This window comes from Camelina sativa, chromosome 19 (genome assembly GCF_000633955.1).
Source record: "Camelina sativa cultivar DH55 chromosome 19, Cs, whole genome shotgun sequence".
Classification (NCBI taxonomy): domain Eukaryota; kingdom Viridiplantae; phylum Streptophyta; class Magnoliopsida; order Brassicales; family Brassicaceae; genus Camelina; species Camelina sativa.
Genome location: NC_025703.1, coordinates 26,168,340 through 26,195,470, shown reverse-complemented (window position 1 = coordinate 26,195,470; position 27,131 = coordinate 26,168,340). Strand labels below are relative to the sequence as shown.

General features: G+C 33.9%; 5 protein-coding genes across 5 annotated transcripts; 3 read left to right on the top strand and 2 right to left on the bottom strand.

The window, feature by feature from the left end:
- On the top strand, positions 3,251-5,001 carry LOC104768221. Its single transcript, XM_010492144.2, has 5 exons — positions 3,251-3,466; positions 4,017-4,276; positions 4,362-4,494; positions 4,587-4,618; positions 4,836-5,001. Exons 1-5 carry the CDS (start codon positions 3,389-3,391, stop codon positions 4,978-4,980), a joined length of 648 nt encoding a protein of 215 aa, XP_010490446.2. The 5' UTR covers positions 3,251-3,388; the 3' UTR covers positions 4,981-5,001.
- LOC104767227 (probable amino-acid acetyltransferase NAGS1, chloroplastic) lies at positions 8,984-10,310 on the bottom strand. Its single transcript, XM_010491269.1, has 5 exons — positions 10,274-10,310; positions 9,854-9,897; positions 9,716-9,759; positions 9,403-9,620; positions 8,984-9,315 (listed from the first exon to the last, which is right to left on the bottom strand). The coding sequence occupies exons 3-5, from the start codon at positions 9,738-9,740 to the stop codon at positions 9,079-9,081; spliced, it is 480 nt and encodes a 159-aa protein (XP_010489571.1). The 5' UTR covers positions 9,741-9,759; positions 9,854-9,897; positions 10,274-10,310; the 3' UTR covers positions 8,984-9,078.
- Positions 12,475-14,015, top strand: LOC104767226 (putative RING-H2 finger protein ATL49). Its single transcript, XM_010491268.2, has one exon. It carries the CDS (start codon positions 12,543-12,545, stop codon positions 13,752-13,754), a length of 1,212 nt encoding a protein of 403 aa, XP_010489570.1. The 5' UTR covers positions 12,475-12,542; the 3' UTR covers positions 13,755-14,015.
- Positions 15,566-16,675, top strand: LOC104767225 (geranylgeranyl pyrophosphate synthase 4-like). Its single transcript, XM_010491267.1, has one exon. It carries the CDS (start codon positions 15,566-15,568, stop codon positions 16,673-16,675), a length of 1,110 nt encoding a protein of 369 aa, XP_010489569.1.
- On the bottom strand, positions 19,582-21,835 carry LOC104767224 (UPF0496 protein At2g18630). The gene is made up of 3 exons (XM_010491266.2): positions 21,443-21,835; positions 19,946-21,152; positions 19,582-19,818 (listed from the first exon to the last, which is right to left on the bottom strand). The coding sequence occupies exons 2-3, from the start codon at positions 21,124-21,126 to the stop codon at positions 19,800-19,802; spliced, it is 1,200 nt and encodes a 399-aa protein (XP_010489568.1). The 5' UTR covers positions 21,127-21,152; positions 21,443-21,835; the 3' UTR covers positions 19,582-19,799.

The window sequence follows — 27,131 nt, the reverse complement described above, 5'->3', positions numbered from 1 at the left end:
AGATTTTTAAGAATTTTGTAAACATATCGTTAATAGAAGCATTTGATTTGTTGAGCATCTATTTTTAAAGGAAATAAACAGTTTTCCACGTCCCACCACACGGTAATGGGAGCATTGGCGTTCACCTCCGACGATCTTGGGTTGTTATGCGAGAGAGCAATCATATATATAGAAGAGAAATGTTTGTGAACTTCGATCAATAATGCTACTTGCTAAAAAATCCTCGTGACACCCATCACAACATGTATTGCCAATCACCCCATACAAAATATTGAAAGAATTAATTAAACTATTATTGACATAGAAAATTGGCGGGTTCCAGATTCTAGTGTCTTTCTCTCACTTCACAAATAATATATATTAGGTAACATCCCGCACTATATGGAGGATAAATCGATTCAAATAAAATTATTATAATTAAAATTATTATAATCAAAATTATTATTTGGGATCTAAGGTTTTAGATTAATAATTTTACTCATGTTTTTTTGGTTTTATTCAAATTTGCATTTAATTGTTTTGTGTAAAAATATTTTTCATCCATGAAATGTGGAAAACAATTTAAATGTGGTGAAATATTTTTGATAAAATGTTATCAGTTACGGTAATTTTTCTTTTTGTTTTATTAAAAATCAAATTCATATATTTTATATTTCACGTCATTATCTACATTTATATACCATTTACAATGTTTTAAGACTAATCAATTAAAACTAATCCTAAGTTTAAAAATACCATGAGAAAAATGTATAAAATAGTAAATAATAATAAAAAGTGTAGTAGTGATGAAAATTTCTAGGGAAAAATGAATGCCTGTGGTTTTCAAAAAATTCAATACCATGTTAAGATCGTTGAATCGCTATTTATTATTAAATTATTAAAAAAATAATATCTTATTATTATGATTATTGTAGTAGTTATTTTTTGATAAAATTTTAGATATATTTGAATAGTCATTGGAATTTTTAAATAGGAGGCATATTTTTTTTTTTCAAAAATATAAAGTGGTGAATAAATTTAAAATTAAAAATTATTAGAAATGGAATATTATTTCTATTTCTGAATATATGATTTTGAATATATATTTTCTATATCTCATAATATAGTTATATTATTATATTACAATACATAGCAAAATTAATTTAATTTCAAAAATATGTAGGGGATAATATTTATCAATTTTTGAATAATATTTACCAATTTTAGAGTTTATAGGAGTAAAATATTATGTATATAAATAAATTGAATAGCAGTGGTAGTTGACAAAAAAAATTGCACTCGCAGTTTTATGTAATATAATGGAATACGAAGGACAAATAATAAATTGGGGTACAAAACTCTCTGACGACGACACATCAGTTTTATTTAGAAAATAATTTTCTTTTAATATATAGGAGATTTGATGGATATTACATTCATAATATGATTTAAAAACTACAAAAATTGCTCACTCACTATTAAGTTTTTTTTTGTGGTAAGAATGTGAATAGCATATAAAATGGAGAGTTGAGGTTTTATAAATCTCAAAAGTAAATATTATGCTGGAATATCCATTAAAAACTGGATCAAGCTATCATTAAACATTTTGATTCAAATTACTTAGTAATACTTCTCAAACCATTACAGTTATAATTTTACAGGAATTTTCAATATAATCAGGATGAAGCTATCATTATAAACAATAACAACTTATGAGTCAAATTACATAAAACAGTTTGGGAAAATTACTTAGATACTGTTGACAAAAAAAAGTTTATTTAGATACTAATAAATCCATTATCGATTTGTATACACAACCTATCATTCAAAACAGTAATAATTGATGATTTCACATGAATCTTCATTAAAAACATTATAACAGTAATAGTTTATGAGCCAAATTACATAAAACAACTTGGCAAATTAATTTTTTTTTTTTTTGGCAAATTAACTTTGATAGTACACAATTTTTTAATTAGGTGTATATGTTCTACTAAGCATATAATAAATTTAAAAAATGCACAATACCAGATTTTTTGCCTCGAGTTAACAACTCATAAAACCATTTTCCATGTCGGCTTCCTGTTTCATCTCCCTCGTGTTTCTATTTTCTCAACATAGAATGTTTGTTTACTGCCTAGTTTTTTTTTTTAAATAACAAATTATGTTCCATGCTACTTTTTTAATGTAATACTCTTCGTATATTTAATTTGAAAATCAACTTAGCTCATACCTAGTAAATTATTTTTTATGACTTTTCTAGTACACTCTTTTTCTAGTACACTCTTTTTTAAGCTACCATTAGGTTTTACAGTATATTTTTGTTCTAAATAAATTTACACTACAAGAAAACATATCGTTTTCCTACAATATTTCCTACAAATATTTTGGAAAGAGTATTTTCCTTCGTAAAACCTGCTAACTTTTGATGGAAAAAAGAGGTGGAAGGAAAATAGAAAAGAAAAAACCTTCACAAAAAGAAAAAAGAAAAGCGAAGGAAATTACCTTCGAAAATCCATCGAAATATATTTTTGAAAGAAAAGTACAAAGTAAATTGCAAGAAAAGAGAAGGATAAATAGGAGAAGGAATTAGGAAGGGGTAATTGTTATCGTTTTCCTTCGAAACATATTTCGTAGGGTAATCCGAAGGAAAACAGAAGGTATAAAATAGGAAAAATAAGTCGAAGGAAATTAGAAAGGAAATATCCTTCCACTTTCCTTCGAATTATTAGTGGTACGAAAAGTCGTAGGGAATTGAAAGATAAGATCAAAATAGGAACTTGATATTTTGTTACTTCAGTAAGAACGTCAAACAGGTTGGAGAGTTTGATGAAGAGTTTGATTCGGCTTGATCTGATTCAGACTAAACAAAGTAAGTGTCAATAATTTTTTATATTTTAAAAGCATAAATTGGTTAATTTAATTGAAGCTTTTTAATTCTTATAAAAAAACTGAAATTAGAAAATAAACATAAAATTTATCTTTCTATATAAATAATACTGGAAATAGAAAAAGTATTTGCAACAGAAATATTATCAATAAATTTATTTAAAAATACAAAATTATTTATGAAAAGATGATTATTAAAGAAAAAACAGAATTTTATAAACCAGGAATTTGTACTTAGGCATGTAATATTATTTGAAATTTGGCATTTACTCAACTTTATTCTGTACTGGGCTTTAGCAGAATTGTTTTGTTAATGGGCTTGAAACCTGATTACAAACTCCTTCTAGGTGAAAAAACCCTAGAAACAACTCCACGTAAAATTTTCACCCCTTTCACCTCTCACTTACCGACGAAGAGATCAGCCGTTGGATTTGCTTCATCTTCTGTGTCTTTTTCACCGATTCTTTATAGACGACGATCTCTCTCAACCCTTAACCATCGGATCCTTCTATTTCTTCTCATGTCTAAGCGGAAAGGATCGAGTCAAAGGATGACTGACAATTCTTCGTGGTCTCCGCCTGTATCGCCACAATTTTGGGTATGTATTTGTACTCAGAAACTTGGAAAGCCACTGTAATTTTTTAAGTTTTTACGATTCGTAATTTCGGTTAATTCTTGTTTTCTCTGGATTTTTATGTTAGGTTTTGTAACTGATATCAATTTAATTATTTGACATAATGTATTCTTTTTCCTTCTACGGGCAAGGCATTCATTTATATAGATTCAGTAGTGTTCTATCTCTATTCGATAAATATAGTCATTCATGTAACTCCACGAAGGCTAAATAATATTCAGTTACAACTAGGAAGAATCAAAATAAAAAATAGGATTCTAAACAGGAATAGATACTGCTCTTTCTAGAATGCTAGCTATGTGTCCAAAATTGTATCTTCTTGCTCTCATGTTCTTTGAATCGGTTTATAGAAGTAGTTGTTAATTTGGATGGTCCATTGACATGGTCTGCCATACATGTTCTTGGTATCGCTTCTTGTTCTTGCGTTTGCAAAGCATACAATACTCTTTTTTTTTTTTGAACTTAATCAATTCATCTTACATGTTCTGTTTTTTGAGTGTTCTGTTTTTTTCAGGAACATACTCGGCAAAACTATGAGCGTTTCATGGCAGAACGGGGGCGCCATTATGATAGCAGTACACAATACTACTCCTTGAACAATCTCCCAAGGTTTCCTCCACAGGCACGAAATCAACAGCCCCATCCGAATTCACCACCAGGTGAGAATGAGGAAACAGTTGTCCCTGTTCTTGCCGACGTTAATGATTTGCTAACTGCTCCAGGACGCACAAACCTACCAGTCCTATGTCCAGACCGTGTTGGACAAACTACATGGTAACAGTTTCTAACTTTAACTTTATTCAGATTTTGTAGGCAATCAAAAAGTTTTTGACCAATTAGTTGATCAATTACATTGCAGGTTTAGACATGACTCATCCGGTAAGATAACAAAGCAGATCCTAAAGATGCTAAAATCTGATCTCCCAAAGCCATATCCAACATATCGATCTCTCCCACTTGAAATTAAAAACCGTTGGTTCAGAGCCTTTGCGGTAAATAACTCGTTTCTGTGTATGATGTTTTTAAGTAATCTATAATTGGTTAATGGTTTCTAATTTGTCTTCATTCGGTCATCTACATGCAGCAAGAGTTCAACTGGGACCCCCGCATCACAGCGTATGTTCGCACACACTACAAAATATGTTTTTGGATATAATGAAATATGTACTGTTTTTGGATATAATGAAATACTAGGTAGTAACCTTGCTACTGCACGGGCCAATATGTTTATTATAATTTGAAATTAATAATATTGTATTAGTTATATTTAGATTATTACACATTTTCAACATATTATTGGTACTATGTATTTATTTTTGACATTTAATTTCAGTGAGCAGGATATTGATTCTGACACAAACCTCCATCTCTGCAGCCTAATTAGCTCTGACCTCTATCCTCTATTCCACACTGTATCTAATAATCTTTGTACTGTATTCTCCTGTATTAGTTGTTGTCTTATGCTTTTGTTTCTATAAATGTGTATATTTTATTGTAATTTCTTCAAACTAAATATATTGTACAATTAGATTTTCAAAGATTTATAACGAATATAATGAATGTACTAAGTTATTAAACTTCTCTAATATTATATATAATATATATATATATGGTTAAATAATTGGAAATAATATAGTAGCATAATATGAAATATAATAAATATATGTAATAAATTAAATAAACGGAACTCAATATATCTATATGGGATAAAACTTATTTGGTGGAGTACATGAATAGTAAGATTTTAGAAATTTATTTGATGGGCGAAAATATAAAGAAAACCTGCAAAAAAAAATATTTATATATGATCAAATAATTTAAACGAAGACCAAAGCAATTAATTTTGTAAGAATGGAAACAAAATAAAAACAGAGTCTTACAAAGGTATGCATGAAGATGGATCAAATGTTTTGGAAAACCTCTTTGAAGACGACATTTCTTGTTTTCTTTTGAGGTTTTTTTTTTGCGTCAGTAATGAGAATTTTCAATCCTGATTTACTGCTTATATAGAACATCGCTACATATAGCTGACCATGAGAGAAAACAGGTCTAGGCAAGTATAAACCAACATTTGAGAGAGACTGACCTTGATATTAATATGTATAAAATCGAAAGATTGACCTTGAGAGAGACTGACCTTCCTAGGTAGTAATGCGTGCTACAACACGGGCAAAATATTTTGTATATAAAATTTAAATTCATAAAATTAAGTTAGAATATTATTATTTTAAATACATCAATTAAGTATTTTTACAATATTGGTATTAAATCATAATATTATATTTCAGTTTAGTTTTAATTTGGATTATTGTGTGTATATAATCTAGACGTATGTACTTTAGAGCGGGAAATACATCCCCTCCCATCCAATTTGTACTGTTCCATTTCGTCTTGTTCCATGTACCGTCCCATATGTGATTACTCGTTAGACGATGTTTATTAATAGAGAGTGGGTAAAAAATTTAGACAGGATACCCAAATTCCCCGTTAAATAATTACTTTTATTTAGTTAGCTGAAAGCCTGAAATTATTCAAAAAGAACTATTTAATTGTTTTCAAAAATATCCAAAATTTTCAAATTACTCGTTCCAGAGTAACTGATTACATATCGCATAGTCAACCTTTTAAAAATATATATATCTTCGTATAAACAACACAATACACAACGGCCTATTAACCATTGAGACTCTTAATGTCTTCCAAGTACTATCTCGGCATACAACATGTTCTTGTATCATATCCATTTTTTATATTTGAAAGTTGAAATTAAATTTAATTATCCAAATTTTATGATCTCATCTTGTTTTTTGATTAGAAATAGTTTAGATAATTACTTTTATTGTTTGAATTACTTGTTCCCATTTCTTACACGTTCTTTTCTATAAGATCATATTTTATTTTATATAAATGACATCATTTACATATTATTAAAAAATGTTTCCTAAACTTTTCATATAATTATTCCAAAGTAGAGATTTTGTTCTATAAATATCGAGATGGTATAAGATAGGGCAATATTTTATTTACTTTTATTATTACATAAAATGATTTCCCTAATAATCATAACTACTTAGGTAGCAAATATTCCTTACTTTTACCATCTCTTTCACCACAAATATCCCCTTGAGTACGTATTTTTTATTTCGTTAGTTAAAATGATCCAAAAAAAAATTATTTAATTGTTTTTAAAAATATCCAAAATTTTTAAAGTACTCGTTCCAAACTAACTGATTATATGTCGCATAGTCAACTTTTTAAAAATATATATCTTTGTATAGACAACACAATACAAAAAGACCCATTAACCACTGAAACTCTTAATATCTTCTAAGTACTATATCCGCATAAAACATGTTCTTGTATCGTATATATTTTTTATATTTGAAAGCTAAAATTAAATTAAATTATCCAAATTTTATGATCTCATCTTGTGTTCTTTTAATTAGAAGTAGTTTAGATAATTTAATTTACCCCTTCCCGTTTGTTAAACGTTCTTTTCTATAAGATATTATTTTTTATATAAATGACATCATTTACATGTTATTAAGAAAAAAATGTTTCCTAAACTTTTCAAATAATTATTTCAAAGTATAGCACGAGATAAATTAATAGTATTTTAAATTTCTATCAGTATCGACCCAACTGTCTTGTCATATAACACTCTCTATTAAATTTTCATATAATTTTTTTCTGAAGGGTAATGTTAATAATATTGTAAACTTTTCATATTTTTANTATTCCTTACTTTTACCATCTCTTTCACCACAAATATCCCCTTGAGTACGTATTTTTTATTTCGTTAGTTAAAATGATCCAAAAAAAAATTATTTAATTGTTTTTAAAAATATCCAAAATTTTTAAAGTACTCGTTCCAAACTAACTGATTATATGTCGCATAGTCAACTTTTTAAAAATATATATCTTTATATAGACAGCACAATACAAAAAGACCCATTAACCACTGAAACTCTTAATATCTTCTAAGTACTATATCCGCATAAAACATGTTCTTGTATCGTATATATTTTTTATATTTGAAAGCTAAAATTAAATTAAATTATCCAAATTTTATGATCTCATCTTGTGTTCTTTTAATTAGAAGTAGTTTAGATAATTTAATTTACCCCTTCCCGTTTGTTAAACGTTCTTTTCTATAAGATATTATTTTTTATATAAATGACATCATTTACATGTTATTAAGAAAAAAATGTTTCCTAAACTTTTCAAATAATTATTTCAAAGTATAGCACGAGATAAATTAATAGTATTTTAAATTTCTATCAGTATCGACCCAACTGTCTTGTCATATAACACTCTCTATTAAATTTTCATATAATTTTTTTCTGAAGGGTAATGTTAATAATATTGTAAACTTTTCATATTTTTAAAAATTTGTTATATTTGTACGCTCCAAGATTTCTATGACTAAAATACATGTTAATAATAAGTTTTTTTTTCCATTTACTGTATTTGTTTAAGCTGCTAATAATAACTTAATTATATAGTGAAATTTATATAGCTGCAAAATTATCTAGTGAAAAAACAATTTATTTGATTACATATCTTAATTAATGAGATTCTCATTAACTTCAATTCATGTGTTACATTTAATTTATGTTTTTATTATTAATTATAGTTTTTTAATTCATAGTACATTTTGTGAAAAAAAAATTATTCTAAAAAAGAAACTGAATATATGAATTGAAAAATATATCAAACATGGATTTTTATAGATTTTATTTATATTATTTTCTATTTCTTGGTTTTAGAAAACAACTTCGAATATTTACAAAAGTATGAAAATCTTGTAACCAAATGGTGATTAAGATTTAGTTACATGTTTATCTAAAATAAAATATTATGTGCTTTTTAATAGTAGTGAACAAAGTTCAACAGAGAGAAGTCTAATCTTCTTCATTGGAGGAGTCATGTGTTACAAAGATATTCTAATGATAGGAGATTGAAGATATCGCAAAATTACAACATATATTAAAAATCAAGCCAATAACTTCAATTATTTTTAAAAAAAATAAACTAAATTAAATTAAAGGTAATAAGGGTATGATTGAATAAAGAAAATTAAAAATTTCTTATTTTTGAACTTTGCTTCAGTGGCACATCACATTCGTGAAAGATGAGATCAATTTTTTTGGGGGAAAAGATGAGATCAAATTATAAGAAGAGAATCCAACAAACATTTCCTGCAAAGTCAAAATCAAATTAATTTACGAATTTAGATATAAAATTAGTTAAAACCAACAAAAGCATACCTAGAGAAAAGTAGTAGAAAATATTAATATGAAAAACAATCACTATCAAATATAAATATGAAAATATTATATACTTCTATTTAAAAGTATAGATTTGATGAGCACATACATATTTTTCCCATTGTTTCATTCCCCGAGATCAAGACAGCAGAGGAGAAGATGGTGTCACGAAGGAGATGACTTGTGGAGAAACTCAAAGTGATAAATGCTATGGCGTTGGAAATAATGTTGATTCATTCAAAACTCAACATAATCTTATACATTGAGCAAAAAAATTCTATGTCAATTACATTCTTCTCGACATTCTCATGAGCCAAACTGAAATGTACGAACAACAGAGATCCCACTCCTGTCTGGCAATAACTTCTTCATGTAATACTTTGATCTCCTCGAAATATTGATTCTTTCTTGTCTTGCCTCTGGTATCATCGAGATTGAACATTTCTGAAACCCGCGTCTCACAAACCAGTCAGCTGTTCTCGTTGTTAGCAGAAAAAGCATCTCAAGTCCAAGAGCTGACGCTTTTTTTGTCAAAAATGTAATCTGCAAAAATTTGATAGTCTATGAAACTGATTTTTCTTTTAACTATAGATTGTAAACACACAATACTCAAAAGTTTCATGATTGTACCGAGCAATTTATCTCCCTGTCCTTGTCCACGGCAATCTGATGAAACCGCAATAGCTGCAACATCTCCACACTTTTCTTTAAAGAAAGGGAACAAAGCTGCACAAGCGATAATCTGCGAACCTCTTCATCAATTCTGCGAACTAAATCCCCTGATTCTTCCAGAGGTTTGATTGTTTTTCTAATTCCAGTAAAATCTTCCACTTTTGCCTCTCGGGTTCCTTCGTATACGTCATTGTGACAGTAAGGGCCAGGAAGCTTTTGTAAGAAAGATTAAAACTTTGAATCGTTTGCAATTGAAAACAGTTGTGTATACCTTGCCACCATAGTCCCCATTCCATCTCCAACAATAGCACTCCGCTTATAGTACCATCCAATAAGTGAACTCTTATAGTACGAATCAAATTATCAAACCAACTATTTGTGTTAACCTTAGCAGAGGTTCAAGATATACCAAGTACTCTTGCTTCGTTCTCCTAGATCGCCTTTGATGATTCCCTGTTTGAATACATCTAGAGTTCACATACAAATAAAATGTGAAAGATCATATCATGAATCCAAAGAAAAAAACATTTAAAACCATAGAACCCACCAGAAGAGATTGAGTTTATCATCTCAAATTCAGATTAGAAAGAAAACAATCGGTATCTAAGCTTACTTGATCGGAGAGATGAATCAGACAGATTTTTGAGGTTGAGTTATTGACGATTTATGAGATTGAGTTTATCATCTCAAAATCGTGTTGATGACCAGAGAATAATCCAAAACCATTACACATCAAGATTCAGAAACCAAATTCCAATTAAACTTGGTTTTAATCATCAAACATATACTTAAAATATAAACTTAATTAAAAGAGAAAAGAAACTAAAACCTTAGCATAATGGAAATTATTTTCCTTCTTCTCTTCCTTTGCATCTCTTCGAGTTCGTCGAGAAAAAAGAAAAAAAAACTTTAAATCCATTTGGGAGAGACGGCAAGAGAGAGAGAGCAGAGGTGAAGGAAAAAAGTTTTTTTTAGGGTTAGTCAATGAACTAATGCGATTTATTCTTTAAAAAATATTGAACGGCTGAGATTAAAAAATGAAATCGGATCAGAATATTGGGTAAAAAGGATCCGCGTGTTTATCCGAATAGAGAAACGATTAAATGACGATTTTGACCTTTTTTAAATGAATTAATTTGGTCATAATTCCAGTGGCATACCCTTGTAATTTCTTACAAAACAAAGGTTTATTAGTTAAACGACTTTACAAATAATAGTAGGGATGTATTCCTTCTATTGTTTATAAATTAAATTAAAAAAGCAAAATATTTTGGGAACAAAAAAATAATTAATTTGGGGTCTGATATACGAAAGTAGATTTAATTTGGGGTTTGATCTAGGAAAATAGAATGATGTTTTTGAAAGAAAATAGAATTAAATTTTTGAAATAATGTGGTTAATGATTCGAAGGAAAATTGAAAGGTAATAATAGAAGGGAAATTGTGAGAAACTTTCGTAGGAAAACGAAAGAAAACTATTAGAAGGAAACATCGAAGGAATCAATTTCCTTCAAATATATCGAAGGTAAAAGGACGATGCTACCCTTCACTCTTCTTGCGTTTTTCCTACGAAATTTCCTTCAAACAAAGATTCGAAGGAAATTGGAAAGATTTTTCCTTCCAAATTCGCACAAATTTCAATTACTTTCGGGCTATTACCTCCTTCGCTTTTGGTAGGTAAACGGTAACAAATAACAGTTTTCTTCTAAAATCCTTTTATTTCTGCGGTAGGAATTCAAACAATTTCTTGTAGTGTTAGAGTATACTATGGCCTTGAATGGTGACGGGGAAATGTGCGGTATTCAGTGCGGGATAAAGCAAATTGCAAAATGTTACCAAATGGAAGGTGGAATAACTTCGACTTCCTTGCAACGTAGCCCTTCAAAGATCAAAATCCAAGCGAAAACAACACTTACAAAGAAGCCCTTTACCAAAAAAAAAAAAACAACACCTACAAAAGCAAGAGCTGCGTAGGCAAGCGCAAATTCTAGCACATGAAGTTTTTTTTCGCTTAAATAAGCGGCATGCCCAGTTGGTTCCAAAACTATACTAAAATGTCTATCTATAATAAAAGATACCCATATTTTGAAGGTCGAACGTAGCTGTGTCCACACAAAAAAAAATGGCCAAACGAAGTTGATATGACAATCAGAGAACTTGTAATATGTTAGACTGAGTCGCAAATCTTCTACAAAAACACGAATCAAATCATCATCCATTTTTTCATTTATATATGTAGTCGAGTGGTTTACATTTGATTTGAGCATTAAAAAGTATTCGTTTGTCACGTAAACGTTATTATAGTTTATTTAACACGCATGAGCCATGAGTAGTCCAAACTAAAACGTACAGAAACGATTTTGTAAGGACGTCAAACCGGCAACTGCCATTTCCTACGATCAGTATTGACAAAGGCAATAATAACATGCGCAAATGACATAGTTGATCTTGTTTAGCAATCTTAATGTATTAGACGCATTGCATCACTAATCAGTTTAAAGTATTTTAATTAAATAACATACATACCCTGGAGTCTTCTTAGTCTAGTGGTTTGGAATCTTAATGATATTTTGAATTCAAACTCAGAATGTTATACATTACAGCTTAAATTGTCAGAAAAATGTTTTTTCTTATGGATTGTACAATTATATCGTTTGTCCGGTTGGCTTTAACATGGAAGCCCGAGGTTTGGTTATAAAAAAAAAGCATAGTATATTATTATTCATGAAAGAAAGTGATCTTTGTATGAGTCTTTTTTATTTAAAGAAATGATTCGTTGACTTTGCATTATTTTAGGTAATTAAATACTAAGATCCAAATCACATTAATTTCAGAAAATTTTAAAAAATCATTTCAAACACTCTCTTCTTTTGTGAAAGAAATAAAAATGTAATAAATTTGCTCATCTGTCACCATCTATGGTCCAACCTGTAATTCTCTTAATCATCACTCTGTCTCATAAATTTCAAAAAAACTTTTGAGCTCAAATTTTTATTTCCTCTCTTCTTTCAATTTCAAAATAAACCAAAATCTCAAAAGAAAAACAGAGCATGCATTAATAACTCTGTTATTTTTTTTTTTCCAAAATCTCAAGAAAACATGAATATCATCTCTCCTTCATCACCTCCACCACTGTTACCTCTCAAATCAAACACAAGCTTCGATTTAAACAGCGAGATCACTCCAAACATTCTCCTAATAATCATAATCCTCTCGATCATCTTCTTCATATCTGGTCTTGTCCACATCCTTGTCAAGTTCCTCCTCACACCATCAACACAAAACAGAGAAGATTACTTAGACAACGTTACAGCTCTTCAAGGCCAGCTTCAGCAACTATTTAGCCTCCACGACTCTGGCGTTGACCAGTCCTTCATCGACACGTTACCTGTCTTTCAATACAAATCCATCATGGGTCTCAAAATCTATCCTTTTGATTGTCCTGTTTGTCTCTGTGAGTTTGAAACAGAGGACAAACTCAGACTCTTGCCTAAATGCAGCCATGCTTTTCACGTTGGCTGTATCGATACGTGGCTTCTCTCTCACTCGACTTGTCCCTTGTGTAGATCTAACCTCCTCCCTGGTTTCTCATCTCATCACAACCCAAGCTCCTCGTATTTACTTGTTCTTGAGAGTGAGCAAAGCTCGAGGGATATGGTTCCTGTTCTTGAGTCCAATTCTCATTTGAGTTTTGATGGGAACAATGATTTTGGATCGACCCGGGTTAGGTCGGGTCGTAAATCATGCGAACCGGATGGTGAATTGGTTAGTTTGGATAGAAAAGTTGTTCCTTTAGAAGTTAAGCTAGGGAAGTTTAGGAACATAGATCATGTTGGTGAAGGAAGTGACAACAACAATAGCATAAGTGGTAATAGCAATTTAGATGGAAGAAGGTGTTTGTCGATGGGCTCATATGAGTATATTATGGACCAAGAAGCTACACTTAAGGTTCACGTCTCCATCAAGAAACTATCGGGAAAAGACGGTCGCTTGCCCTGCCACAGGTCGGTTATGGGAATTGAGAAGAGTTTTGTGGAAAGAGAGAGCTTTTCTTTGTCGAAAATTTGGCTAAGGAGTAAAAAGGAGAATCAAATGTGTACAGGTGCTAGAGATCAGGATTGTTCTTCAGTGTCTTCCTCTTCAGTCCGATTTCCAAACAAACTGATTCCCCTTGAGATCGATGAAGAGAGTCAAAAGAGAGAAAATTCGGAATCTTTGGAGACGAAAACGCCATCTTTTGCTAGGAGGACCATGCTTTGGCTTGCAGGGAGACAAAACAAGGCTGTTCATCCTTCTACATCCCATGTTTAGGTTTTGCTTGTTAATTTTTTGTTCTTCCTTTACAATTGTGTCGGAAATTTTGTGTGTTCTCATCAGACAGAAAGTAATAGTGGGAGATGAATTAAGATATGTAGCTAGGGTTCTTTCTTGTTAGGCACATTCTAGGGTTCTTTCTTCTTACGCACATTGAAAATTTGGTGGCTATGCAAACATTTTATCATAGTCTTCTTTAAATTATGGGCATGTCCTTGTATGATATTACTAGATTTGTCTTATGTAGATTATGACACATTTTCCATTGGCTCAACGAAATAATTGTGAAGGTGTGGTTCATGACATCATTCCATAATTATATCTACATAAAAGTGTTTTGAAATTGAAAACACATACTTTTACTTTCGTATATAAGACATTCACTTTGAAGATTCAATAAGAACTTGAATAGAAGTAGCAAGCTTTATGTTTCCACCATTCTTATTCTCCTATAAAAGCAATGAATTTGTAAACCTAAACAACTCTTAGCACTGTTAATTAGTCTTATAATAAAACTGTCATACAATTGCTTGGAATTGAATGTTTCTGCAAGATTCAAGAAAAGCTTCAAAGAAACTAGCAAGCTTTATTTAAGAGTTGGTGATCTGAACTAACTTTGGCGATCGAACTCTTCACCGTGTAGATACCAATTGTGTATGTGCTTAGAAAACCATACCAATCAAATCACCTTCAATGTCAACTCTAAACTTATACTTGACAAGGCAGCAACGTCGACAAGAAATTTCACCATCTCTGTCTTAATGTTACCAAAGGCAAAATCCAAAAAGTCCTTGACTCCGGTTATGTAATCTTGAGACTGTCGATGTTTTGTTATCTATGACTTATCCATATTCACCTAAAAAAAACTCAAACTAAACATGGAAATGATGGAATCTCTTAAAAAATTGCTTAGATTCAAGTTTATGAAAACAGATAACACGTTTTGCTAAAAACAACATGAATCACTGCTAGATACTATAATCTCACACCAAACAAGCATCAACAAATGTATAAAACAGCTGGCAAGATACTATTATCTCACACTAAAACACAACAATTTCTAGATTCATTACCTGATCGAAAAACCGAGTTAGATCTCTTCACCACAAAAAACTCGTGTGAACTTTCTATGTCGATAAATTTAGGTTAGAATAAGTAGTAGTAATCTTAAATCGTAATCAATTTATGAAATTAAATTTGGGCTTTTATAAAATTTAATTTGGGCCTTTGTAAGTTTTGTGTTAACATAAACGGGAACAATATGTCAATATGAACACACTGAACACACTGACCAGATTCCACAAAGAGTGCATTCGTTAATATTTCTTCATCAAAGAAACATCCAAAACGTTATAAATAAAAACAGGTTCAACGTTACGAAACCATGCGTCGATCGTGCATGAGAAAACGAAAAATAAATAAATTAAAAACCACCACATGAAAACAAAAACCAAAACGTGGAATGTTGATGACAACTAGGGATTAGGTTGTCATGTTTCTCTCCACTTCCATTTGCAATGAAGATAGATACCATCAGCCTCATGCAAATTATACGGTTTTGATTTCTCTGTTCCCGGTTCGAATCGATTAATTCACTCCAAAGTCTTTAATACAAACCTCAGTTTAAACGGTTTGGATCCAAACCATGCTCCATATAGTAACAATCTTATAAACAACTATCCCACGACGTGCCTTGTCGTTGACCTTACGTCTAAAAAGTAAAAACTTCAAGGAAATAAAAAATATAATACTTTGTGTTATAAAGAAGAAGAATCAAAGATCAATCAATCATCTTTATGTTGATCAAAATGGAAGCTCAAACCATCTTTCTCTATCTTTTACTCTTCCTTCTATCTCTACACTTTGTGTTTACAACTCTGAAAGGACGGCTGAGTCCGACTAGCACACGGTGGCTGATCCGTCTTCTCCACCTCCCGATCAAATCTCCGGTCGCCGCCACTGTTTTCGCAAGAAAAGACGTTCGTGAGTTTCTTGATTCATCAGTCCAATTAGAAAACAAAGAAAAGGACGATTTCGATTTCAAAACGTACATGATCAGCAAAGCAGAGTCAATAAACAGAGCGTTAGACGAAGCCATTCCACTCATCGAGCCACTCAACATCCATAACGCAATGCGTTACGCGGTTCTCGCAGGTGGCAAACGCGTCCGGCCAATGCTATGCCTGGCCGCTTGCGAGCTAGTGGGCGGGGAAGAGCGTTTGGCGATTCAAGCGGCTTGTGCGGTAGAGATGATTCACACAATGTCTCTCATCAAAGACGACCTTCCTTGTATGGACAATGACGATCTACGACGAGGTAAACCAACTACACACAAAGTCTTCGGAGAAAGCGTGGCCATCCTCTCCGGCGGCGCACTTTTAGCCCTAGCTTTCGAGCATTTGACCGAAGCTGACGTGTCATCCAAGAAATTGGTTAGGGCCGTTAAGGAGTTGGCTAAGTCTATTGGAACGAAAGGACTCGTGGCGGGACAAGCTAAGGATTTGAGCAGTGAAGGGTTGGATCAAAACGACGTTGGTTTAGAGGATCTTGAGTTTATTCATGTTCATAAAACCGGTTCATTGCTAGAAGCATCGGCGGTTATCGGAGCGGTTATTGGTGGTGGGTCGGAGGAAGAGATTGAAAGAGTGAGAAGCTTTGCGAGGTGTATTGGATTGTTGTTTCAAGTGGTTGATGATATTTTGGATGAGACGAAGTCGTCGGAGGAATTAGGAAAAACCGCCGGAAAAGATCAGATCGCCGGTAAGCTGACGTATCCGAAAGTGATTGGTCTAGAGAAATCGAAGGAGTTTGTGAATAAGGTGAAGAGAGATGCGAGAGAACATCTTCAAGGGTTTGATTCGGACAAAGTGAAACCTTTGATTGCTCTTACCAACTTCATTGCCAATAGAAACAACTGACAATGTTGTGTGTTTGCTATATTGCTAAACAACTAACGTGAAGATGTTATAATGTAATCAAAATACTATTTATTAACGGTGAAATATGAATGTGACCAAAATTTTTTTAGAATGGGTGATAGTGAAATAATGGGTAAAAATAAAATAAATGTCTGATTACCTGATCAGGGGTTATGGACTTATAGCAATAATTTGGGTCAATGACATAATGTGGTCTGGTTGAAGCAATTGAAATGACTTAATGGAAAGATCACCAAACAGTAAATCACGGCTATATTCATATTGAATATAGTTCTTATATTGAGCAATAGAATGACAATTCATCTGAACAAATTAGTATAATATTCTACTATTGTATATTTGTTTAACATATTGTATTTATTTCACTATTATTTAATAACATTATATGAAAAGTAAAATATTAGACTTTAGTATAATACATATTTATATGTCATGAATGTATATTGAATAACATTTATACTATTTGCTTTAACATCTGCCATATCAAATGTAATTTAATTTATAATTAGGTGATTACCTTTGGAATGGAAGATGAAAAAAGGTTATATGTTTTAAAGTTGTCATTAATTATAGACATGTGACAGATGATGTGACACTCATATGGAGAGAGTTAGCCAATTTTTTTTTTTTGATCATCTAGAATTTTATTATTGAAACCATTACAACTTAGAATTACTACATAAGCCGGCAGAAAAACATGATATCCCCGGAGTCTAAAGCCGGCGGAAAAACAAGATATCCCCGGAGGCTAAAGCCTTATGTAAGGAAAGCTAAAATTTGGAAATACAAAACTATTACAGAGATAGAAAGAGAAACCCATAACAGCAACATACCAAAACGAAAACCTCCACAAATAAGGATTATACCAAGCCCAACAAGGAATGCTAACTTCAAGAGAACCTTTGCTTGTACAAATCGAAGATGCCCTCAGCCAACCTTCGAAAATCCATTCTTCCTCTAAGAAACTGCCTAAAAGTAACAAGACTCCTATGCTAATCTTCATAATCCGCAAAGACAGAACCACTCATAGTTCTTCACACTTTCTTCCGGATGCGACGTCGTATACAAGGCGACTCTTTTGCACCTAGGTAGAAGCAAAACACATAGGACCAGATCTCCATCAGATCTGAAGAGCATAGACAAGGAGCGAAAAATCCAAACTGGGTACCATCAATCTCAATCAAGGACAACGGAAGATCGAACCAGAATGAACCCAAAGAGAACTCCAAAGGACACATAAGAACTTGTAGGCCTGAAAATCACCACGACTAGGAATCGTTCGTTCATCAACAAGCATAAACTGGGAACCTCAACTTCTATCCAAAACAGTCAGAGACAATATGAAACCTAATCAACTAATTCCGGAAAGATATTGCCTTTTCCACATCCCATACCGTGGGAGAAGAAGAAAAGGTAAACGACACCATCTCTGAAATTGAACCAGCCTACTAATTGAAACAACCAAAGCGATTCCATCTAACCCTAGCAAAACGCAAAGAAAAAAGGTTGGATAGTCTGTTTACCAGACCAAAGAGTTGAAGCGAAACAAAATGTCACATATTCGCAAATCCCTTTCTAAGACAGAGCAACCAATAGATATACAGATCTCGGAAGCCCAGACAGACAACTCTCTCTAGAGAAGCTGACCACCTGCCATGCCTCCAAAGCTCGCCGAGATGAACCACCGTCACAGCCTGATGAAACTCTTCTCTACTTAACCACCGGAGCTAAGACGAATCGAGGGAAACAACAACTAAACGAAAAGGAAACTACTGGGTACCCTCACACGGCTGCGACGAGGAGCACCGGTCACCGGAGAGAGCAAAAGAAAACCAGATCTTTGGATGGACGGCGGCTGGTTTTGTGTTTAGGCGAGAGAGAAAATTAGGTTTTTTTTTCTTTGTTACAGTTAGCCAATTTTCATATATATGATTTCTTCGAAAATTTAATACTCCCTTCCATTTCATAAAAATATATGTCTAGTTTAAAAGTTATACACATATATTAAAAAACTTTGTATAAAATATATATTTATTTTATAATTACAGTATATATTAATTTTTTTGTTAATCAAAATGTGAATCAAATCTTACATTGGATATACAAACATCTATATTTATGAAACAAATGTTTTTAACAGAAATTTTATGAAACAGAGGAAGTATGAAACTAGTCAATCTTCGATATTTGCGTTTGGCATATCACATATCGAGTATTTGTTGAAGTTCTATGACCCACCGTAATTAAATCTCATTATTTGTTGAAGTCAGAATTTCTAAGTCCGAAACAACTACCTTTCATGTAGTCCAATAGAATTAATTGCATGATAGCACACTTTATGATAGAGTGTACATTGATTTTGGAAAGAGAGAAAAATGAAGAGCATGGAGAAAGAGTTGAAAAAAGATGGCAACAAAAAAAGAGTAATGGTAGTGTAGTTACTAGTTAGAAGACAAATGAGAGACATTTTTCTATAGAGAAAGTGTCATAAAATAAACTCATTATTTGTTGAAGCCGGCATAAGTCCTAAACAACTACCTTCCATGTACTCCAATAAAACTAAACCATGTGAGAGGTGGGTGACTAGTCTTTTGATTAAATCAGTCAACCGTTTGATTAAGACCCAACTATCACATCGACCCGCGAGTCAATTGACTTTAAAAATCCTGTTAGATGCTTATACTTTACATGTTTCCTTAAGACGGAATAAACATGTTTCATGTTAAATAAAAGATCATAGAAATGTCATTGTAAGTTGTAAGAGACATCCCTCCCTCGTCTCATCAACTAACTCTTCACGTCTTAATTTTTAAATTAATACTACTGATTCTTTAACGATCCAGCTTAGCAATTATCTAAGCCTTGACTAAAAACACAGAGACATGCAATTATAAACATACAAGATTGATTAATATCTTAAAAGGAAGCCAAAATAAATGGCATAAACCAACCTTACAAGTATCTCTTAAATTAATGTATTGAGCAAAGGGTTACCTCAAGCCAACTAATAACATTAAGATATCCTTTAGCTTTTCATGATACTTGTACTAAAGAAAACAAACCAACAATCTTCAAAGCTAAACACGAATCCGAATCCGCCTTCTCAAGACAACATCTCCGTCCTGACCATCAATTGAAAACACGAAAACATCTCAAATCATCATGATGAATTAATTATAAGGACACTCACGGTTTTGTTCTCTATAGTTCTAACGCAAAACATAATGCATAAGGCTTTAGAGATTTTACCAGGTAGCTTCTTCAGTCGTTGTACCAGTCGGGTATCGGATAATCCTCTGCAGTATCACAGTTCTTGCCTTTGTCACATCGCTACAATACTTATCCGCATGTTTCCCAAGTTCTTCAATAGTGTCAGTAAACACATCAAGCTTCTTCTTGATCTCATCTATCGCAATCTTCACCACTTTCTCCTCTGTGACAGCAAACTCAGCTTTCTTCAACAAAGATTCAATCTCTACTTCCACTTTACGCACAAGGACACTTATATTATCCATCTCCTTAACCGATATGAAAGTCCCGATTCTAATCGATGTAATGATCTCCTTCTGTCCTTTAACCACTTTCTCATATTTTGTCCACAGAGTGTTACACCATTTCCCAAGAGACCCTACCGGAACAGCCAATGCACCAGCTATAGCTGCCACAACAGGTGGTGCAGCCACAGCGGCTGCTACCACAGAGAAGATAAGCACAGAAACAAACGCCGTCACAAACACCATGTTCGATACTCTTCGCCATGACTTGATATTCCCAAGTCTCCTATCGAGTTTTTTCTTTAACTTGTGAAGCTCATCAAGCATCAAAACCTGTTTCTTGTATACCAGATCGAAAAGCTCAAAGAACTTTTTCGTAAACGGCTCACCCAAATCTTTAAACCTCTTAAGCTCCTCAAGTGTCTTCTCATACTTCTTGTTCTCGTTATCCCCATTAACATGTATCTCAGCCTCTTCCTCAAACTGCTTAACAGCAAACTGAATAACAACTTGGCTCCTCCTCGCCCGGTTAAGACAATTCTCAAGCTCAGAACAGAAGTCCATAGTCTTTAAAGTGCTGTCAAAATACATATTCACAAGAGAGAACAAATCTTGATTGTTCCATATATCTTCTTTGTCCTGTAGTATGACTTTGACCACATCTTGATTCATATCCAAAAGACATTGCGTCACTTCTTTAAGCGAATCAAACGACAAAGACTTAATCTCTACTCCTGAAGCAAGCTTGTTGATGACTCGGTTAGTTCGTTCGTGAAGCGCAGAGTCGAAAGACTCAAGCTTTGGATCTTCACTACAAGCTCTTTCGTAAGAGCTGAAATGCTCAGTGTACTCTGAGTTTATCTTGATCTGTACAGGTGTAGACGGTGAACCAAACTCAACATCTCTTTTGCTCTTGCTACCTTTCCCTCCCATCATTCTCTCTTTTCTTAAAATTTATGAACCTAATCAGACAGTAAGAAGTAGAAATTAGAAATTGAAACCCTATCTTGAGGTTTTGTAAGAAGAACACCACAGAGATACAGAAACAGAGAAGTGAATCGAAATGGGTATTGGATTTTATAGCTTAAAGCAACAAACTTTAACCGAAACTTACGGAGCAATCTAAAAATTTGTAACCGACATTGAAAAAGAGGAAACTTAAAGGGCAAGACTTTAAGTAAGTAAAGNAAAAAAAAAAAAAAAAAAAAAAAAAAAAACAGAGATTTCAAGATCATGAATTAGTAAGTAGTACCTGGAAATTTGCAATTGAACTCTCTTGAAACAGACAAGACCTGAAAAAAAGTTTGTATTTTTATAGAGTTGAAGAGTGTTTTGGTTTTAGGGTTTTGTTTTACTTTGAGTTTTATGGGAGAAGAAGAAGTAGCTTGTACGCTTGGAGAAGCTTAGAAGAGAAAGATGAAGAGAGAGAGAGAGAGAGAGAGAAAATGCGGGAAAAATTACGGATTTTTTTTCAGATCTGAGAAGGAAGAACATTTCTCACGCGGTTTTATGAACAAACAGTGTGAGAAAAGTCTTGCACTACTCTCGATTTGGTGTTGACGGACTCATCAATGGCACAAGGAAGACATGAAAGAAAGAACCAGGAAACTAAATTAATAAAATCTAAGTTAGAAAGGAAGTAAAGAAGAAGAGAAAAGAAAAAGTTTTTTATTTGATTTTATAAGATATATATATATATATATATATATCTTTTTCGTTTTTTTTCTGTCTGAACAAAAGACAAAAATAATTAATTTAGTCGTCGAGGGTTGAAACTAGAATAAAAGAGTTAAACTTAACCAGTAAGATGAATCATTGTCTAGCTTGTAAATAATACCAAAAGGTATTATGAGTAAAAAAAGATTGAAAAAGACTTCTAAATTTAAACATTCATACCAAATAACATATAAATCAGATTAAAGTTTAATTTTACGAATTTTCTATTATTGTGATGTAGCGTGACTCTGTTTTTCTTTTGCTCTATTTTGTTAAATTTCCGATTTCGTTTTTTTCTTTTTCTTTTTGGTTGAGACAAAGTTTTAATTTCCTAATCTAATTAGAGTAGGGTTTTAACGTCAGTTTAAAGCTTCTATAAATACAGTTGATCTTTAGGTTTGTGGGGATACAACTCTTATTTTCATTATTAATCAAAGCAGCTTTTAGCTCTTTAACCCTTGTTCTCGGCTAGAACACAAGTTCTCAACGATTACAAGTTGCGTGATTCGTTTGGGAATTCTCAGACTAAACAATCGATCCGCAAACCCTATCGGTTACGTACTTGATCTACACCAGTTGGTATCAGAGTCCAGCAGCTTTAGTTTCTTAATTAAAGCTCGTTCTTCGTTTTTGCGCTTCCGATGGCGCTTCGTAAATCTACTCCCGAAAAACTACATGCAGACCTACAACAAACCTTGGAAAACTTCACCGAAGGTCTCCATGCTGCCTTACTTGACACAGTTGAACAAGCTTTGACGAAGGTTCTACAGAATCCACCAAAGTTGCAGCAACGTGTTCATGACCCACACGCTCACGAGACACACGACGACACTGTTCACAGTGGACTAGCGGAGAATGTTTTTGCTGATCCCAAACATGTTATTCCCCCTCTTCAACAAGCTCGGGAAAACAGAGGAGATCGCCCTGATGATCGTCTGCAACTTCATCAGTATCAACCTCCTGATATGGCTCGTCAAAACCCCCCTCCTCGTTGGGAATCTGGGTTTCGTCTTGATATTCCTGAATTTTTAGGAACGCTTAACGCTGATGAATTTTTGGATTGGTTGGGTTCTACGCAAGAAATTCTTGAGTTCAAAGCCGTCCCTGCGGAGATGAGAGTCTCGTTGGTGGCGACTCGTTTCAAACAGCGAGCCATGGCATGGTGGCAGCAGCTCAAGGAGTCTCGTCGTGTTTCTTGAAAATCATGAATTGATTCTTGGGAACAATTGACAAAACATATGTGACATGCGTTTCTTCCATACAATTATGAACGCACTCTGTATAACAAACTTCAGAATCTCCGTCAAGGCAATCGATCTGTTGATGACTATGCTTCAGATTTCTTTTCCATGACCGCTCGCTCCAAAGTTGCAGAAACAGAGGTTCAACTTGTTTCCCGTTTTATTGCCTCAAAGCTCAATTGTAGAATGCGATGCAACAATTTAATCCCACATCTGTTTCCGAAGCTCACCAACGTGCCATTGCTATGGAGATACAATTTCGGCCAACATGGACTTCTAATGGTTCTCGTCCTCGCTTTCAAACGTCAACACCAAGAGATTCTTCTTTTGGTTTACCGGTTGATCCTGCGACGTCACGCTCCAACTTCACCAAACCAGATTTGATTGCGACGTCTCGGACTGCCAGACCAAACGCTCTTCGTTGTTTTTCTTATGACGAACGGGGACATCTACAGACAGCTTGTCCAAAGAGTAATGAACATGGGTTACTTATTCAAGAAGTAGATTGTGATGGTGACATTTATCTGATTCTCGACACGATGATGACGAACTCGTTATCAGCGGTGACACTGGTAACCGAACACTCAATCTGGTAATACGGTGAAATTGTTTATTACCACGAACTTTAGATGATTCTTGGCTTCGCACTACTTTGTTCCGGACGACTTGCATAATTCGTGACACAATTTGTCAGCTTATTATTAACTCGGGCAGCTGTGCCAATGTGATCTCCTTGAAAGCGGTTCACAAACTTGGTCTTAAGACCGAGGCTCATCCATCTCCTTATAAGCTCGCATGGTTAAACACAACTACAGATATTGGAGTTTCGAAGCAGGCATTGGTATCTTTCTCTGTTGGTACGTATCAAGATTCATTGACTTGTGATGTAGTTCCTATGGACGCTTGTCACCGACTTCTTGAACGACCCTGGCAATATGACCGCGATGCTACTCACTAGGGTAAGACCAACACTTATAGTTTCATATTCAACGGTCGTACCATCACTCTTTTACCATCAAAGGAGCAAGCCATTGGTCCGTCCACAGTGCCATCTCCAACGACCCTCCATTTTGCACATGTTTCAGTTCCGTCGTTGTTATTGGTACCTAAATCTGAATTTGAGGCGGAAATTCAAAGCGCTGATGTGATCTGGGCACTTGTAACTTCTCCATCGGCTTCTTTGCCACGGTCAGTCCCGCCTGCCGCATTTTCCCCGTGAAAAACTGTTTTACGCCGGGAGAAACTGTTTGCAGCTCGCCAAAAGTGTGTCTTTAGTTCATCAAAAATAATTTTTCTTGGCTATATTGTTTCTGTCCGTGGTCTAGAAGTGGATCCTAGTAAAGTGGCATCAATCAAGTCTTGGCCAACACCAAAGACGATTAGTGAGGTTCGAAGTTTTCATGGTCTTGCGTCCTTCTATCGACGTTTTGTTCATCATTTCAGCAACATTACCGCACCTTTAATGGATTGTCTTCGAGGCACTACTTTCGTCTGGACAAAGGAAGCAAATGACGTTTTTGAGACAATAAAACGTAAGCTCACCTCAGCGCCTATATTGGTTTTACCTGATTTTACTATCACCTTTGAGTTACATTGTGATGCTTGTAAGCTTGGTATTGGGGCTGTGTTGAGTCAACAAGGGCGACCTGTTGCTTTATTCAGTGAAAAGATCTCGGGGTCTCGAATCCATTATAGCACCTATGATGTGGAGTTCTATGCCATTGTACAAGCTATCAAGCATTGGAGACATTATCTTTTCTATCAGGAGTTTATCCTTTTTACGGATCATGATGCCTTAAAACATCTGGGGAGTCAGGAGAAAATTTCAGCCCGACATGCTTCTTGGGTGGTGTTTTTACAACAATTTACGTTTGTCATCAAAGACCAATCTGGTTGCACCAATAAAGTTGCTGCTGCTTTGAGTCGGCGTCACTCTCTTTAGCAACTTTCCATGCTTTGATTCCTGGTTTTGCCTCTTTTGTAGCCTTATACCCTGCTGATCCTTTTTTTGGAAGTATTTGGACTGATTTACAAAATGGTCGTGATTCTGAATATGTCCTCCACGAAGATTTTCTCTTCCGCGCCAACAAATTATATGTCCCTCAGTGCAGCTTGCGTTTACAGCTTATTAAAGAGCTCCACAATGAATGACATGTGGCCGTGATCGGACTTTGCAGTTGATTACTGATTCATATTTTTGGCCAACAATTCGCCGTGATGTAGCTCATTTTGTGGAACGTTGTACCGTCTGTCAATGTTCAAAGGGTCACGCTTCTAATAGCGGTCTTTACATGCCATTGCATATTCCAACACAACCATGGATGGATATAAGTATGGATTTCGTTCTTGGATTGCCTCGTACCCAACGTGGCAATGATTCGATCTTTGTTGTTGTGGATTGTTCTCCAAGATGGTTCATTTTATTCATTGCAAGAAGACTACCGATGCTCTCTAAGTGGTGCAGTTGTTATTTCGCAATATCTATCGCCTTCACGGTCTTCCTTTGTCGATTGTTTCAGATCGGGATTCACATTTTCTAAGTCACTTCTGGCGCTCCTTGTGGAAGCTTCTTCGTACTAGTCTCGATATGAGTTCGGCTTACCATCCGCAATCGGATGGGCAAACGGAAGTTGCCAATCGTGCCTTGGGTGATTTACTTTGTTGTTTGGTGGGTGACAATATCAAATCGTGGGATACAATTCTTTTTAAGGCTGAGTTCGCTCATAACCATGCTGCCAATCGTAGTACTGGTTTCTGTCCTTTCCTTGTTGTCTATGGCATTGTTCCTCGTGGACTTGTGGACCTTGGTGTCACGCCTGATCTCACACGTGATCATGGTCAAGCTGTGAAATTTGTGGGTTCTATGTCTTCTATTCATGCGCAGGTTAATGATAATTTACAGGTCTCGTCCGCTAAGTATAAGTTTGTTGCTGATAGGCCTTGTCGTGATGTTCAGTTCAAAGTTGGTGATGTGGTGTGGGCAGTGGTGACTAAGGACCGTTTTCCGACACGAGCATACAATAAGCTAAAGCCCCGTAAGATTGGTCCATTGGAGATTCTCGAGAAGATAATCGCAAATGCTTACCGTGTTCAACTTCCTCCCGATGTTCGTTGCTCTGATGTTTTTAATGTTAAGCACCTCTTTCCATATGTGGCTCAAGACGAGGTTGAAGATTTAGGGACGAATCTTTTTCTACCCCGGGTGGCCTGATGTAGCGTGGCTTTGTTTTCCTTTTGCTCTGTTTTGTTAAACTTTCAGTTTCGTTTTTCTCTTTTCCTTTTTGGTTGAGACAAAGTTTTAATTTCCTAAACTAATTAGAGTAGGGTTTTAACGTCGGTTTAAAGCTTCTATAAATACAGTTGATCCCTAGGTTTGTGGGATACAACTCTTATTTTCATTATTAATCAAAGCAGGTTTTAGCTCTTTAACCCTTGTTCTCGGCTAGAACACAAGTTCTCAACGATTACAAGTTGCGTGATTTGTTTGGGAATTCTCAGAATAAACAACCGATCTGCAAACCCTATCGGTTATATACTTGATCTACACCATATTGCCTCTAAGAAAGAAAAAAATAATGTGTAAAGAAGTTGATTTCCTATGAAAAAAAAAACATTTTTTGAGAAATATTCAAGTCGTTCCTATGAACGACATATCACCCAAAAAATATTCCATTTTTGTAAAATAATATATAAAGGATCTTGTATTGAATATTTCAAAATGTTTCAATGATTTGTTAAGAATCATTCTTAGTAATCATGGATTGACAACTAAGTAGGTGGTTATAAATTGTTGAATTCTTGATGAATTTTAATTTATATGATGTCAAATATATATCCTCTCACGTTTTCCTCTCTTTAAACATAAGAAAATACTATACATTAGATGAAAATATCACTGTCTAAACTTTAATTGACCAACAACTATCCAATACGACACACGATTCAGATACCATTATGTGACCTTGGACCACCCAAAAAAAAAAA